This window comes from Abramis brama, assembly GCF_963993115.1.
Source record: "Abramis brama genome assembly, chromosome: 24".
Taxonomy (NCBI): Eukaryota; Metazoa; Chordata; class Actinopteri; order Cypriniformes; family Leuciscidae; genus Abramis; species Abramis brama.
The window spans coordinates 12,041,297-12,059,603 of record NC_139986.1 but is presented as its reverse complement, the minus strand read 5'-3'; the positions used below and the strand labels follow the sequence as shown (position 1 = coordinate 12,059,603).

At 37.7% G+C, this 18,307-nt stretch overlaps 2 protein-coding genes across 7 annotated transcripts in view; one reads left to right on the top strand and one right to left on the bottom strand.

The window, feature by feature from the left end:
- asap1b (ArfGAP with SH3 domain, ankyrin repeat and PH domain 1b) overlaps nucleotides 1–18,307 on the bottom strand; it is a 90,895-nt gene that overhangs the window by 47,338 nt on the left and 25,250 nt on the right. For all 6 annotated transcript variants that reach the window (XM_084103391.1, XM_084103389.1, XM_084103393.1 and 3 more), the window contains one exon: nucleotides 970–1,042. In XM_084103391.1, coding sequence (XP_083959517.1) covers nucleotides 970–1,042 — 73 coding nt within the window. The remainder of the gene's footprint in view (nucleotides 1–969; nucleotides 1,043–18,307) is intronic.
- Nucleotides 12,585–17,133, top strand: LOC311075791 (uncharacterized protein). Its single transcript, XM_084103395.1, has 2 exons — nucleotides 12,585–13,551; nucleotides 17,009–17,133. The coding sequence occupies exon 1, from the start codon at nucleotides 12,616–12,618 to the stop codon at nucleotides 13,546–13,548; it is 933 nt and encodes a 310-aa protein (XP_083959521.1). The 5' UTR covers nucleotides 12,585–12,615; the 3' UTR covers nucleotides 13,549–13,551; nucleotides 17,009–17,133.

Sequence of the window (18,307 nt, the reverse complement as noted above, 5' to 3'; positions counted from 1 at the left end):
CAAAAGAGCACAAATGAACACAATCATGTTGTATTGTTTATGAATGTCATGCATCTGAAGAGTACACATCCTCGCTCAGGTGTGGGTAGCATGTTCCTTAAAGACCTAGGTACAATTCCTAGGTACAATTCCCTGGTGCTAATGGATATCATTTATCAGTGCATTTTTATGCAAGGAATGTTTGGTTTCATTAAACTGCAATAACTTTCTGCACCTCTGAAACAACTTATCTGCTTATGTAACCAAGATCAAGTTTCTTCATAATAAGGGTCATTCTATGAAATATGCCTTTTCCATTGTCATAAGTATTTCAAGATTAATCAGACAAATAAAATCGCATTGTGCTATAACAATCTAAATTAATACATTGTAATATATACTACCGTTCAAAAGTTTGGCTCAGTAAGATTTTTTTTTTTTTTTAAGCCTTTGCATTATAAAAGGTATTCATAATGTATTTTAAATGCATTATATCTTTTCATAAATTGTAACCAGAGTTAAAATGCATTTTAATATTTACAGATTCATTGTTACATCTGAAATTATTGAGAGAGAGAGAGAGAGAGAGAGAGAGAGAGAGAGAGAGAGAGAGAGAGAGAGAGAAAAAATACATACCCGATATATATAAATATGTGATATGTATACGTGTATATATACACACCTGAAAGCAGCAAGTATCAGTTCAGTATGTGTGTGCGAGAGAAGTGTGTGGGTGTATGTGGGGGTGGATAAAACTAGCTGGCGTGATGTCCGCCAGGAACATGTTGATCATGCTAACTGTGATCTAGCCATTTGTTTTAACAGTCTTACAGGCAGATTTATCTACAATCACTAAAAATACTGCAACGCCACCATATCCATGATACTGCCTGTAAAACATAAGTCACTATGATTTCAATAAGTGTGTTTATTTGTATTAAATCATTAACAAAAATCTGAATCTATGTGTGTGCGTGGTTGTGTACATACCTTGGCCGGAGTTATAAATGGCTTTGACTGACTTCTTAACCTTCTGCAATGAGTTTCTGTCCTGATCCAAAGCCTATGGACAAACAGATAAGAGATGGAATCACTGAAGCTGTACACCTGTGATGTGACCTAACAGGAACGTTATACTAGAAACTATAAATAAAATGTAATAAATAATCCACTTATAAATGCTTAAACTCTGTTTGTGCTGTAATAAGAATTCTTCCCAGAATTGTGCCATACTGACCCCCTAGCATTGCTTTCAACCACTTAACTGCGGAACAATACATCAAGCAAACAAAATTATTGATTTATTCAGGGCAATTTCCTTGCAGCAGATGTAGAAAAACAGTTTGAGGCACAAGATGTTCTTTACACAAGTATGTGAAACGCATGCTACTAGATGCAAAGCTCAGTTTCATGTATATTTCATATTGCTAAGCTACAGCATTCTCAACACTGACTCAAGGGACTCTATATCAAACATTAAACTGCACAGCTATAGTTTGTAAGTTAATCATGCTTGCAACATGTTTATAGCTAGCTAGATCAAAAACAATGCATCCTGTTTAATAGCACCAACATTCGCAAGTAACAATAGAACCCTTTGTGTCAGAGTAAGTATGTTTTTTGGCCAAACTTTTTCACTATTTTTTCACTCAAAAGATAATGAACAAGTCAACCAGAAATTATTCAAAATAACTAACTAATCAAGAGAAAAGTAGTGCTGCACTAATTGGTCATGATGCATCAACAGTCCCTAATTAGAATTTTGGTTTTACCCAACACACACACACACACACACTTACACACTTCACAAGACTACACTGTGAGGTTCCAGCACAGATTATGCATGATATTAAAAGCTGATATCAGTCAGTGAGCAGTGTGCCATGGGAGGATCTCCTGTGTTGTGTTATTCCTGCAATGACAAGAACATTTAACCCCTCACTCTACTCTGAAAGCTCAAAGTCTGTTCTTCTTCCTCTAACAATAAGCCACAATTTGCCCATATTGCCTGCTACTGCAACTGGATTCCTGATTCGATTGGATTCTGACTCACAAGCTCTGAATTCGATTTAATTTGGATATGTCATACTTCAATTATAATGTTTATTTTGCTTGCAAATGAATAAATATTCTCTCAGCCAATGCTTTAAATTATACAGGGAGCTTTCTAACTTGGTAAGAATATAAACATATGAAAAAAGACTATGCAGTGTAATAGCCATTCACACAACTGTCCAAGATTTCAGGGTCAGTAAGATTTAAAAAAAAATTTTTTAAAGAAATTATATTCTATTATCGTGTATCAGTTTCCACAAAAATATTAAGTAGCACAACTGTTTTCAACATTGATAATAATAAGAATTGTTTCTTGGGTACCAAATCACCATAATGTAAATAAATTACTTTTTAAATATATTAAAATTAAAGATTATTTTAAATTGCAAAACATATTTCACATATTACTGTTTTTACTATATTTGTGATAAAATAAATGCAGCCTTGGTGAGCAATGCATATCTGACTTTTTTCAAAAACATTAAAACAAATCTTGCCGACCCCAAACTTCTGAATAGAAGTTTTGTAAAAATCAAAACATTTGTCTTTTAAATGTATTTTATCAAAATATTCCATCACTGAAAGTAACTTGTCGATTCAATAACTGCTCTGACAGATTTAGTAAATGATCCATCAGAATTTATTTTTTAAGAATTGATATCAGGATCACTCAAAATGAAGATTAATCGAAAAAACTCTATATTTAAACCCATTGATAATGATAATCTGGTTTGAACTGAGCAAGGACATGTAATTTACTCAACAACAGCTTGATTGAAGCTAACATTTATCCGATTATGATCCCGACTGGAAATTGGGCAATTAAATAAGTGACAGATGTTGGTTTTCAGAGCGTACAGTATAGTATTCCCATCTCACAGAGGCTGAAATTAAAAATATCCTGATGTCATGCCTCTGTTTTGGCTGAGAGACAAAAAGCACACAACACATGACTACACAAAGCCTGTTTAGATCTTCACCTCTCAATGAATTCTGAAACCTGACCTGCTAGTTTTATTGTTTTGCAGAAGGAGTGCAGAAGAGTTTCCCTAGCAACACAGTAGTAGATGACAGGAAGAGATGCCTTGGTGTGTGTGCACTTTTGTGAATGAGGTTATTGATATGAATACTTTCTGACAAATTCATCCACCGAAACTCCACTGAGGACCAGGGTTTTGGACCAATGCCATTTCACTGTAGATAGGACCACAAAATCTACATAATCACATTCAATCAGAAGTTAACTTTCATTTGTTTGCACATCTAAAGAAATTACACTGCCATGCCTTCAACTTCTAAATCCCTTAAAGCTGCAGTCGGCAAGTCTGGCAGATTGGATCGACTTAGCCAAAATTTTGAATGTTTACAACTCTCATGCCCCTCCCCCACTACCAGCGAGCACCCTCCCATCGAGGTCGTGCTCGTCAGTGCGTCACGCGTGTGCACCAGATTTTCTGTGAACACGTCCGTCTCTTCAGCATCGATCAACACCATGGACTCGGAGGTAGGCTGCCCTGGCTAATCTATCCATAGATAGCAATAACCGAGGAATTGGAAGCTTGTTAGTAGATTTTCTCTCCGCCATCACGCTTCGTACAATCTCAGGCGAACTTCAGGCCGCAGGCGTGTCTTGTGCATGTGATATTGTAACGTGCGCGAGTGAGGGGGGATCTGACTGTGGCGTGTGCACGACCTGTGATTGACAGTCAGATCTCACACCCCCCCTGCGCTGATTGGACCTGATGATCCGGGAGCGGTGGATTTTTGCAAAACAAATAACACGCTCCAGGTGGAGTTAGAAGCTCGGGTTTTTTTCTAAAACCACCTTATTTATGTTGTTCTGTCGGATTATAGTGTCGATTTCACTGAATATGATCAAAAAAATGTTGCCGACGGCAGCTTTAATCATCGAACACCAAAAAAATCAAGTGTTTAGAAAAGTCAAATTAATCATCCCTGTGCAAACAAGCAGGTGTTAACATTGAACATTTTTACATGGAACTTTCCAATTAGAAAATAAGTGTTTGTCTATACTGGGGAAACAATGGCTACGTCCGTAATCGCCCCCCTATACCCTTAAATAGGGAAAAATTTGAGGGGACAGCCATTTATAGTGGTGCCCGAAACCATAGTGGATGTTTTTGAGTGCGCTCATTCAATTCCACAATTCAACACAATAATGCATGTACAACCAATGTCCGCACAACAGAGAATACCTTCTCTGAATACCTTACCTAGAATACCTAGAGAATACCCATAATGCACTGTGAGGGTCACGCCGAATGAATTCCCGCTTCTCGCCAGAAATCATCCATCCATTTTCCAAACCGCTGGTTCAATATGGGTACAGCATAATATCATACAGGTATTTATACCTTTTTTAATTGATTATTAAAATGTTTAATTAAGGTTTATACAGGCTGGTGTCCATGACAGAGTTTAAGATAAATCTTTTCATTACTATTTTGGCCATATGAGAACTGGACCCCCAACTGTGCCTGGTTTCTCCCAAGGTTTTTTTCTCCATTCTGTCAACTGATGTAGTTTTGGTTCCTTGCCACTGTCGCCTTAGTCGCCATTGGCTTTTAGCTTGCTTAGTTGGGGACATTTAATTTAATATTCAACAATATTATTGACACCATTATATGAGAACTGAACTGAGCTGGACGATGACATCATGTTTTTCTCTAGAGCTGCTATATATAAAAATTAACTAAATTAATTAGAGATGCACCGATATGAACATTTTAGCCGATACCGATAACCGATAAATCTATATGTTTGAAAGCCGATAAATCTAAATCCAAATTTACAAAAGCCTGATTACAAAAACAAAAGTCTCACCATTTAAAGCCATGTTAAGCACACAGTTATAATGTTCTCATTGTCATTTTATGTATCCTATATGACAGATTTGCGCTGCACATGTTGCACTGAACTGTTTTTAGCTTTTTTGAAGTAATTCCTATCATATTTCAAGCAATTCAAAACCATCATGGCGAACAGTGCGAATTTTAAGAGTCTCAGCTAAAGGAAATAATCCATTATTTACCGGCTTTAATATATAGGCCGATAACGATTACATACAAATTTACCATGTATCGGCCGATACCGATATGGTGGCCGATATATCGTGCATCCCTAAAATTAATAACCTTTTTACAACAAAAATTAAACATCACTAAACTTACTTAAGATGGACTATGATGCTATTTTCTTCTGGAAACAAACTTTGTTGCATTATTTTCCTGTTATCTCTGTAAAGCTGCTTTGAAACAATCTGTATTGTAAAAACCGCTATATAAATAAAGGTGACTCGACTTGACTATTGGAGCTGCCAGTTTGCTAATTTTCAAATGATTATCAAAGTGCAAGCACAACCAGCCCTTCCGGTGCACTCAGTGTCCGAATTCGCTCACTCGTTTTTTTATTCACTCCTTCAAGTGTACTATATTAGTGGAGTAATAGGGAATAGTGAAAAAGGGTATGGGGGCGATTTTAAACAGCACATACCTCCAACAAACTCTGTGCTTTTAATCTCATTGAAATGGCATTAGCAGCTAAAGATAGCATAAACCTAAAAAACAGGGCTGCATTTATACATATTTCTTGTCTATTTCTTCTATTTCATCCACTTCCAAAGAAAGAGACCTTGTGCTTGAATTGATAGAATAGAAGCGATGCAATTGTTACTGTTCATATCACTGTGTATACAAGCGCTGAGGAAGCCTCCTCCGGAGTTGAAAATCAGATTTGGTATAGGGCAGGGTATTATCATGTATCTTAGTGCATTCTTTATAGTGGAATTGGTGGAAACTAGTGAGCTGGGTTTGCTAATGCTAACGTTAGCAGTGCACACTTGCGCTACTTCTTTCTGTCACAGTTTACGTTCAGAAATAACAACACTTCTATCTAGAAGCCACTCTATCACAAAGCCACTGCTTTGTGAATCTTGGATGTAAACAAAATAATTAATTAAATATCAATACAGTGTTTTTGAGAATCAGTACAGTATTGGCAAACATAATATTGTGATATTCAAGTGTGTCAATATTTTCTTACACGCCTAATCGCCGTTTCGCTTCCAACACGTGCTTTAAGCTATAGACCAGACACAGCAGACTGGGCCATCTGACCAATCAGAGCAGAGTAATCTCTCAAAAAGGAGGGGTTTAGAGGATTCGAACCAATTCAGACACTGCTGCAGTGTATATTATGAAAGAATTAAAGTGTTTTTTGACCTTGGATGCATGTAAATCTATGAAATTATTGCATCACTGAAAGTAACTTGATATTTTTTATTATTTAAATTGTAATGGTAAAAAAATATTGTTGTTCAGTGTTCAATGACCAAGTAGTAATATCCAAACTATACTGTAAGGCTACTCTTCTAATTGCATAATGGTATTATATATAGTCTTGCTACTTCTGAAAAATTATTTAGTGACATTTCAATGTATGGTTTCTAGAGATAACAATAAAACAACGACAAAACAAAGGCAGATGACATTTCTTGACCGCTGAATGTTTAGTTGACCACAAAGTTTAAACTGTAAAGAGGTCAAATTCACTGATGTCAAAGTTCACTGGTGAAAGCTGCCACGTTTCCTGCTTACACTCTTATCCCGTCAACACAGAGCAGGCATTTCCTTCCCAAACTAGAAATAAGTGCACAAATCCAACCCAAGTCTGACAGCATACTGTCACACACACACCAACCCGACCTGCAGTTCTGCCCGTAAGTTCACATACCTCTTGCAGAATGAGCTAGATGTTAATAATTCTAACAAAATAAAAGGGATCATAATAACTGCATGTTATTTTTATTTAGCACTGTCCTGAATAAACTTTCATATGATAGATGTTTCCATATAGTCCACAATTTTACACAAATTAACCAGTTCAAAAGTTTACTCCCTTGAATCTTAATACTGTGCGTTGTTGCCTGGATGATCAACAATTGTTTTTATGTCTTGTGATAGTTGTTCACGAGTCCCTTGTTTGTCCTAAGCAGATAAGATATGAACATGAAAAGTCATTGATCATCCAGGTAAACGAAAAAATATAAAAATGTAAGGGTATGTAAACTTTGATATTTCTCAATAACAGCAAGCATTTTAATATTGTTTTTTAAACGTTTTTTTTTATTTTTATTTTTTTTTACGTGGTTTTTTTTTTACATTATTACATTGTTTTCATCTTTTTAATTTTCATTTTACTCTATATTTGTAAAGTTTAATACTGGTTTAATATCAGCATTCCTAATTCAAATTTAACTCAAAGAATTAAAAGTCTAAAATACTCAATTTTGCTGCATAAAAATGGGTTTAAAATTGTAATAAAATCTACTAAGGACTTTTGCCCTGTACAGACTTTCATGAATAGAGACCATGGTAGGGCCCTTTGAAATCATATTTGTGCAATATTGTGATATTCCTTATAAAATGTTTTAATAAACTGCTTTATTATTAAGTTGAGAAGTAAATTCTACTGTACAATAGTAATATATTTGTTAATTTCTTCAAGTTAAACTGAACTTTGGCGGGTTGTAGTGAAGCTTTTGGTTTCTGTGTGATTTTGATAATAGTTTTATCAAATGAAATTTATGAAATGATTGTGAAGTGACTCTTAGAGCAGCTCTAAAAATGAAGTTCATATGTTCATTTCATCAAATAATGAAACAGCAGATGCTAAAAACTCCACAAGCGTCACGTCTTGCGTGCTTTAGTATGAGTAGTAGATGAAACTGCGCTGCTCATTCACACAGGGACACGCAGACTTCAGATTTCAAAGTTAGTATTTTTATTTTTTGGTTTAATATTGGACATAAATATGGACACTAGTCCGCATTGTACAGAAAATTCTATTTTTATGACTGGATTCTCTTTCCATGTATTCCAAATCGTGGAAATCCTAGGTCCCTACTCTGGAAGTCCACCAAGTTTTCTCCAAAGCATGTACCACTCCACCCAGAGAAAATGTCCCATACATATTTAACATCTCATCCAACAATGGAAGCAAACCTCCCCTGACAGAAAAATGTAGGAATGTGACAAAGAAAGCAAACAATGTATTTAGCATCCAAGATCTACGACACTATGAATTATCGTTTATGTTTCCACTACTTTGGCAAACGAACATCCATTTCAAAAGAACACACGAAAAACATCCAAGTTACTGCCAAATCCTCTGAGCTGCGTGCGTTATGGGCGTATACGACATAGATTTTATGAAGAATCACTTGCATTCCAGCCTAAGAGTTTCAGGCCTGATGCATCTGTGTGCATGTGCAAGCGCAAAACACAGGAGGCAGAAGCAAAAGAGCTCCTTTAAAAGGCAGCAGGCATGACGCTAACACCCTCTTTGTGCCACGGACACAACAGCGCTAGAATTTTCCATGCATTATGGAAATATTTGATCTTTCAGAAAAAACACTTTGTGTCTAATGCAACACACAATGAGCATTCATCCATGCATCACTCTTTAAATAGTTAAAGGGATATTTCACCGCTGGAAAGATGAATGTGTATTTAAATTGGGTCATTTATGTAGTAGAAATGTGAAATTATTTTAGAAGTTGGTGCCTTCGAGACTGAGAAAAGCCAGAAAATGTATTTTTGGCTCATGTGGATGAAAGACAATTACTCCCAGAATGCACTTGCTTCGCTGCCCTACGAGGCCACACCCAAGCCACGCCTACCGGTTACAGAGGGCAGTATTGGAAGAAAAGATACAACTAGGCTACTAGCTGACTCGAAACTGAAAATACACTGGTTTATCGTGAGTCTCCTCCATCATCCGCAACTGTTCTTCGCTGCATTGCGGCTCGTACAGGTAGCCACGAGCATCGGATTCGCGCTCCAGATCTTCAAAATCCCCTTCTGCCATATCATCTTCAAAACTACCTTCCGCCATAGTGGTTAGCCTAATACTCCGCTTTCTCCACAGAGCAAGAGCCTTTTAGCTTAGCTTCAAAAAAAGATGGCTGACACTATTTGTACATTCTGTGAGTGAGATCCCACCCCCTATGGGCTGGTTGAAAACATGTGAAACTAGCTCCTACTACTGGCTGTAGTCTCTCGCCTCTGGCCAAAAAAGCCTCAGATGACGCAAAATTGACGGTTTTTGCGTCATCTGAGGTTTTTTTCCAGACACACAATACAGAAATCTCTCGTCTCAGGGGGACATGAGGGAGGGAAGCACGGTCATTCGAAAAAACTACCGGATTTCTACTGATAAAAAGCTTAATGCTAATCGTTGAAGTATCCCTTTAAACTCTTTTTCATCTATTGCCTTTACTGTCATAGATCAGAGAAGTACACATCTCATCACGGCTGTTAGTATAGCATGAATGTGTTGAACAATCAGTATCCAGGACCACAAATCCATTCTATCCATTTTATAATAGTATTTTTGGATGCATTAGGAAAAGATAAGACAAGAGTGAGAATTTGTATCCAGGGAGATTGGCATGCTGGTACTACAAGACCACTGACCACATCCTCTCTGAAGATAGAGGTGAAATTATTGAGTGTGTGAGCTTTGATGGTGTCAGATGGATAGGAGGTGACCAGCAGATTTTTCACTGGTTAAACTGGTTTGTATTTCAGATATTTCTAAATTTGATTCCAATTTATGCCTGAAGAACGCTACATAGAAACTACTGGAGAAATTGTACTTGCAACTACAGTTGTCAAAATAAATGACAAAATTCCCTTTACCATTGGAATTTCATGATAATTGATACAAATTTTAATACTACAGCAAAAATGAATATACTATTTAACAATACTCCTTTGAGTTGGCCATAGACACTATTTGCATGTTAGCAACAACCCCCTGGCAATAATGGAATGACAAAGAGGAAGAATTGAAAATATTAAAATTCTGCAACACCACAAAAACAGATGAACAACAACCATGTTGTGGCTTACATCTCTAGCTGGAATATCTGTTTACTTGGCTTCCATGACTGAAACTGCAAAAGCTATATATATCAGAGAACATCCGAGTGAAAAGCCAAGGGAGGAACGAGTCTGATTAAACACCAAATCACACAGAAAGCTTCATTCTACACGCTCTATTAGTTTAGAAACGTTTGCGAAATGCAGAAGAAATGGATACATTAATATTTTACAGCAGAAATGTGTTTACATATTTCATAAGCAAAGGTTGTATAAAATGTTTAACTAATTTTTATCCATGAACACACATTTGCTCTTAAAGGGACATGATTTTTAAAACATGACTTGTGGCTTACTCCTCAAGATCTGTTCTGTCAAAAGATGCCCCCAAAAATAAAATAAAATAAATGTTTAAATACAATTAAAATAGCAATATAATGATAAATAAAATAAAAATTAATATAATAATTTTTTTAAATGAATATTTAATTATTCATTAAAAAAAATTAAAATACACTCATACATTTTAATATACAATAATATAAGATTTAATATACAAATACATTAAAACGTACATAAATACAAATAAAAAGTTACCAATAAATGTATTACATTCCTTTCACTTTGAAGATTACTGTAAATAATAATAAAACATAAAAAACAAAAAATAAAAAAACTCACTGCTTCATGAGAAACAAACATGTGACTAGCAACCTGCAACTTCAGAATAACGCCATTATAAACCGTTTCTCAAAGCCTGCGGTTTTGCTTACATTGTGAAACCACTAAATGTAGAGTGCAAAATACAAATGTACTCTTTTGACCAGCATTTCCTCAAAAAACATGATTGTGATTTGATTGTGTATCCCTACACATACACAAACAAATTAACATAATAGGATTTAACCATTGAGAAATCAACCAAATTCTCTGGCACATTAGAGATATAAAATATTCATGGTGAAACACATATAAGATCAATTGGCTTCATTTACTTTTTTGCTTAGAAAGCTACAACAGCAAGTCTCTAGGGGCCACATGAATGATCCTCCATGGGAGCTTGCTAAACTAGGCTGTGCTTGCTTAAAGAGGAAGTTGGCGCTTCTGGATTCTGTGGTGAAGCCTCAAGGCAAGTGACAACAGTCACCACTAGCGTCTCCACCCAGATGCTAAATCCAGCACGAGGCTGACACAGAAGGACCTCGGGCTAAACCTCCTCCTCCTTCATACCGAAAGCCACGCTAATGCTAGCGGACACTGTTTACGCCCCAAGCATTAGCAAGCCTGCAGACGATTTAACTGCATCGCCCAACCAAACATAATGCTAACAAGCTATCTAACAACACTGAAAAGACTGAGAGGGACAAATCAATACTATTAAAATCATTTACTTTCACCGCCACTGACTGAATTGTCTGGCTTTCAGTGTTTTCACTGTTCTTAGCCTTCTATTAGAAATGTAGCTTTTTTAATGAAACATACCTACATTTAAGTGTTGATAAAAAAAGAATACATGAAGCTAGAATAAAATTTGATTTACTTATATCAAAAGAATGAGTCTCTGCTTTAAAAATGAATATTGGATGTTCAGATATTCATAAAACCTAAATATTCTGGGGGCCATGAAATTTTTGTGAAAATTATCAAAAATGCTGGCAGTGGCTGGCAACTTTTTTGAAAAAACATTATTAGTATTATTAATCAATACCTTACTGGTTTTTACGTACAGTATATAGGCAGTGTTATATTCTTATATGCAGAGTTATAGTCCAAAATGAAGATTAGCAACATGTAGAATGGACGTTATTATTGTTATTATTATTAAAATAATAATTTCATACAAATGGGAAGTCCCTGCTGCAGGTAATACATCTTGTTTTCCATTTAAATTGTTGGCTAATTGACAGCTACAATTTGCCAGCTTGATCATTTTAGTTAAACCCCTTCTTATCAACCTTACTGTGAAACACCATGTTAAGTTCAGTGGCAGTAATTTGTTCAGTGATAAAATGTAAAACAAAACTGGCAACAAGGAACAGCAGATGAGCTGCACTCAGCAGGTGTCAAAATGAAATGTCAGTCTTCTTGATTTCCCTGCTGTCTTCATCAGAAGTGTTTACATGTTCCTCTTTTGAATTGGGGATGATGAAGATGCTTTTGACTTCACACTCTCAGGTCTCCATTAGCCCCAAAACACTTCAAGTGCAAGACATGATACTTTCAGTTAATTAGTAGATTTTTACTGACTTTCTGAAAGATGTGCGAGTTGTAAAAACTCAGTTCACCAATGCTTCAAGATGAAAGCAACACCTCAAACGAGTCTGCTTGGATATAATCAAATGAACAAATGTTTGCTTGTTTCTATTAGGCAAAGGACTGAGTGCGTTGTTGCTGTGTTTGGAGCTCCGTCGAATTAATTCAGAAACCTTGATTTTCTTCTTTACACTCTTTTACAAACGAACATTTTCATTTTTATAGCGTGTGAACATATCTGGAATACTATTCTCTTTAAAAAACAATCGGATCGCTTTGATATCACTACTTATATCCAACCTTCTGAACTTCCGCTACTAGCCTTAGCCCGCTAGCATTGCACGCGTGGTCGCGCCTATCGATCGCCTTATTTACACCCGTATCACTGAAAGCTATAATTCGCCATTATAGCACATCTGCTATAATGGCGAATATAACAGATGTGTGTCTAACGTTACCTTTGAGTGCAGGTGAGGACACCTTCGAGCTACATGCTGTGCAGTTAGAGCTTGAGTCGGTGGAGAAGCAGATCCGCGACCTACTAGAGAGGCAGGCCGAGCTGCGAGATCGGCGATCCGCGCTTGAAACATCACGCGCCGATGCTCACAAGTCAGTGGTTAGTAACCTTTTGACTCCGACCTCGTCTACTCCGTGTGTTTCTCTGCACAGGACCCGAGCAGCCAGGACGCGATCATCCCTGGTTTCGTTCATTCCGGCACCGACACAACACCATGGACCCTGGGTGATTCCACAGCGGAAGACGCGAGCCCGGACCAGAGCAAGGACCTCTCCGCCCCTCCCGGCCTTCGAGATCTCCACCCGGAACCGCTTCTCCCCTCTACGCGAGACGGAACGCGACGCTGTGATCATCGGCAGTTCCATTGTCCGGCATGTCCACGCTACCTCAGGTAAAGGTAAGGTGCGCACTCACTGCTTTCCTGGTGCTCGTGTTCTTGATGTCGCTGCGCAGGTCCCCGAGATCCTGAACAGTGACAAGCGCGTCGGAGCTGTCGTGTTGCACGCGGGAACGAACGACATCAGGCTGCGGCAGACGGAGGTTCTGAAGAAGGACTACAGGAGCCTGATCGAGACGGTACGCAGCACATCGCCTGAAACAACGATCATCGTGTCTGGACCGCTTCCCACGTACCGACTAGGACAAGAAAGGTTCAGTAGATTACTTGCTCTAAATGAATGGTTAATGTCATGGTGTAATGAACAGAGACTGCTCTTTGTAAATAATTGGAATCTGTTCTGGGAGCGACCTAGGCTCTTCCGTGCTGATGGTCTTCACCCCAGCAGAATCGGAGCGGCTCTTCTGTCGGACAACATCTCCAAGACGTTACACACCATATGACTAGTAAGTCAAAGTCCAAATCACACTCTTTGCTGTCCAAACTTAATTGATATAAGTACCAATGTAGAACATTATATTGAAACTGTGTCTATTCCTCGTTTAGTGAGGTCAAACATTAAATCTACTGTAGGATCCAGGAAAAATCTAATTGTGATTAAACCAGTAAATCTCAATATTGGTAAATAGTAAATGGACTGCATTTATATAGCGCTTTCACAGACCTATGGCCACCAAAGCGCTTTACATTGCCTCACATTCACCCATTCACTCACTCATTCATACACCGACGGCGGTGTCAGCCATGCAAGGCGCCATCCAGCTCGTCGGGAGCAGCTGGGGTTAGGTGTCTTGCTCATGGACACCTCGACACTTGGTCAAGTGGAACCGGGGATTGAACCACCAATCTTTCGGTTTGTAGACAAACTACATGAACCACTGAGCCACTGTCGCCCCCAATATTAGTGAACAAAAACAATTTATAAAGCTAGGTCTTCTTAACATTAGATCGCTCACACCTAATGCGGTTATTGTAAATGAAATGGTCACAGATAATAGTTTCGATGTACTTTGCCTTACTGAAACCTGGCTTAAACCTAATGATTATTTCGGTCTTAATGAGTCTACTCCTCCAGGATACTGCTATAAGCATGAGCCCCGTCTGATTGGTCGTGGCGGCGGTGTTGCAACAATCTATAGAGATATTCTTAATGTTACTCAGAAAACAGGTCACCGGTTTAATTTGTTTGAAGTAATTGTGCTAAATGTTACTCTCTTAGATGTAAGAAAGAAATCCCTATTATCTCTAGCCTTGGCTACCGTATATAGACCGCCTGGGCCTTACGCTGATTTCCTAAAAGAGTTTGCAGACTTTCCTCTCAGATCTATTGGTCAATGTCGATAAAGCATTAATTGTTGGAGATTTTAACATACACGTCGATAACACAAATGATGCGTTAGGGGCTGCGTTTACAGATTTATTAAACTCCTTTGGGGTCAAGCAAAACGTCACTGGTCCCACTCATCGTCTTAATCATACGCTAGATTTAATTATATCACATGGAACCAATCCAACCGATATAGATATTATACCGCAAAGTGATGAAGTCACTGATCATTACATGGTCACTTGCATACTACGTACTGCTGAAATTTGTCACGTTGCGCCACGTTATCGACCAGGCAGAACAATCCTTCCAACCACTATAGATAGATTCTCAAATAGCTTACCTGATCTAACTCAGCTGATTAGTGAACCCAAACAAACAGATGAACTAGAGGAAATGACTAGCACTATGAGCACCATTTTCTCTAGTACATTAAACATTGTTGCACCAATTAGATTAAAAAAGGTTAGAGAGAAAACTAAAGCACCATGGTATAACAATACTACGCATGTTATCAAGAGAGAAACTCGTAATTTAGAGCGTAAATGGAAACAAACTAATTTAGAGGTCTTTAGAATCGCGTGGAAAGACAGTATGTCACGTTATAAAAAGGCCCTAAAAGCAGCCAGGGCTGAGCACCTCCGCAAACTAATAGAAAATAACCAAAATAATCCAAGGTTTTCATTTAACTCCGCGGCTAGACTAACAAATAAACAGACGTCACCTGAGCAAAATATTCCTTTACAGTTTAGCAGTAATGATTTTATGAATTTCTTCACTGAGAAAATAGAAAGCATCAGAAACACAATTGTAAATGTACAATCTTCAATCGCGCCTTATAATTCAGCCTCAATTGTCGCCCCTCAAGAAAAACTACAGCGCTTTACAACTATAGGACAGGAAGAGCTAAATAAACTTATCATTGCATCTAAACCAACAACATGTTTATTAGAAGCAATACCAACTAAACTACTGAAAGAAGTGTTACCTGTAGTGGAAGAGCCTCTTCTCAATATTATTAACTCGTCTTTATCTTTAGGTCATGTTCCAAGAATATTCAAGTTGGCAGTTATAAAACCTCTTATTAAGAAACCACAATTAGATCATAATAATCTAGCAAATTACAGACCCATTTCAAATCTACCATTTATGTCTAAAATACTAGAAAAAGTTGTGTCCGCTCAATTGTGCTCTTTCTTGCAAGAAAATGATATCTATGAAAAATTTCAGTCAGGATTCAGACCGCATCATAGCACAGAAACTGCGCTCGTTAAAATTACAAATGATTTACTTCTAGCTTCTGACCAAGGCTGTATCTCAATACTAGTTTTACTCGATCTTAGTGCTGCGTTTGACACTATAGATCACACAATACTCTTAGATAGACTACAAAACTACACTGGTGTTCATAGACAGGCATTAAGCTGGTTTAGATCGTACTTATCAGATCGCTACCATTTTGTCTGTTTAAATGGGGAAAAATCGAAGATAACGTCAGTAAACTATGGAGTGCCGCAAGGATCTGTGTTAGGCCCTCTGCTATTCTCAATATATATGCTGCCACTTGGTAATATTATAAGAAAACATGGAATTCATTTCCACTGTTATGCTGATGACACTCAATTATATATTTCATCACGACCAGATGAAAACAATAAATTATCTAAATTGACAGAGTGTGTTAAAGATATAAAATACTGGATGACGTGTAATTTTCTGCTATTAAATTCAGATAAAACGGAGGTATTACTTATTGGTAAAAAAAAACTGCCCACAAAACCTCTTACAATACAACTTTACTTTAGAAGGATGTCCTGTTACTTTATCCACTATAGTAAAAGACCTGGGTGTTATATTAGACCGCAACTTGTCTTTTGAAAATCATATTTCATATGTTACAAGAACAGCCTTTTTCCACCTTAGAAACATTGCTAAGCTACGTAATATGCTATCAGTTTCTGATGCAGAAAAGATAGTTCATGCATTCATGACCTCAAGACTAGATTACTGTAATGCTTTATTAGCTGGTTGTCCTGCATCCTCAATAAACAAGCTACAGTTAGTCCAAAATGCAGCTGCTAGAGTTCTTACTAGGTCAAGGAAATATGATCATATAACACCAATTCTATCATTTCTACATTGGTTACCTATAAAGTTCCGTAGCAATTACAAAGTATTACTAATGACCTATAAAGCACTAAATGGTTTAGCTCCTGGGTATTTAACGGAACTTCTATCGCCCTACAATCCATCGCGCTCTTTAAGATCACTAAATTTGAGGCTTCTGGTCATTCCTAGGATATCTAAGTCCACTAAAGGAGGGAGGGCATTTTCATATTTAGCTCCTAAACTGTGGAATGGCCTTCCTGATATTGTTCGAGGCTCAGACTCGCTGTCCCAGTTTAAAACTAGATTAAAGACGCATTTCTTTAGCCAAGCATTCACATAATACTTACCTTTTATACTACAGTTGAATCAGATTGAATGCATTATTGTTATGAACAGCAGCTACGCTAATTATTTCCCATCTGCTTTTCTGTTGTTATCTCGGGACGCTAGTCCCTAGGTAAATACAGATTGTCTGCTCCAGTTTGTATCCAGCCTCCCATGGAAACTACAGATGCCCCAACACCCGTGCAGAGACGACTCGACGCCTGTGAAGAGACGACTCGACGCTGGCGATATGTTTATGCCCTAAATTAATGCATGATTAATTAACTAACTGTATTTTTCTATGTACATTTCTGAAATGCACTTTCTGTAAAGCTGCTTTGAAACAATATGTATTGTGAAAAGCGCTATACAAATAAATTTGAATTGAATTGAATTGTATGGCTTTAAAGGAAAAGTTCACTTCAAAATGAAAATTGTGGCATCATTTACTCACCCTCAAGTTGTTTCAAACCTGTATGAATTTCTTTCTTCTGCTGAACACAAAAGAAGATGTTCTGAAGAATGTCGGTAACCAAACAGTTGATGAACCCCATTGACTTCCATAGTATTTATTTTCCTACTATGGAAGTCAATGGGGTCCATCAACTGTCTGGTTACCGACATTCTTCAAAATATTCAGCAGAAGAAAGAAATTCATACAGGTTTAAAACAACTAGAGGGCGAGTAAATGATGACAGAATTCTCATTTTGAAGCGAACTATTCCTTTAATTCATCCAGCCGTGAGTTGCAACTGGCTGGCGCAGTCCAGGATCGGTCACGAACGACGCTCAGGCTGATCCTCAAGGCCAAAACTTCTGACCTTCTTTCCTCGCTATGAATGCCTGAATCCGGATTATGTTCCTCATGGATAGAGTTCCCATCTGCAGATCTGTCTGGCTCATAGGGTGGCAGTGATAATCAGATGCACACAGACAAACACAGCTGTTCGGCTAACACCACTGCAAGGATGTATGTCACACAAGTATTTCAACGGAGAGGATGGATTATGCCGCCCCACACGCCAACCCCAATGTCTCAGCATTAGCAACAGCCGTATGCCATCTCTGCACAAAAATAACAGCTTACATGTTGACACTTGCTTATACAATGACAAAATGTTCATTTTGGGGTGAAATTATGTATGCGCATATGTGTGATGCAAAGCACAAATAAGTATGCGCATATGTGTGATGCAAAGCATTCAAATCCAAGCATGCAACATGTCAAATCCCGACTGAGCATTACACGCATTAAGTAGAAAGAGATAAACATGTCTGACTTTTATGTCGGTCCATCTATCTCTCTCTCTTAAAAACACTGGCAAGGCATCAAAAGCTTACATGACCTAGCATGACATCTGGCATTTCCGCAGATGATAGCTTTATGGGATGGTGGATCTAATTTGAGTGCTGACAGAATGACAGAAAATGGGTACTGAGGA

What these genes read in the sequence shown, in the direction of transcription:
- LOC311075791 (XM_084103395.1), top strand. Translation starts at nt 12,616, where the DNA reads ATGGCGAATATAACAGATGTGTGTCTAACGTTACCTTTGAGTGCAGGT.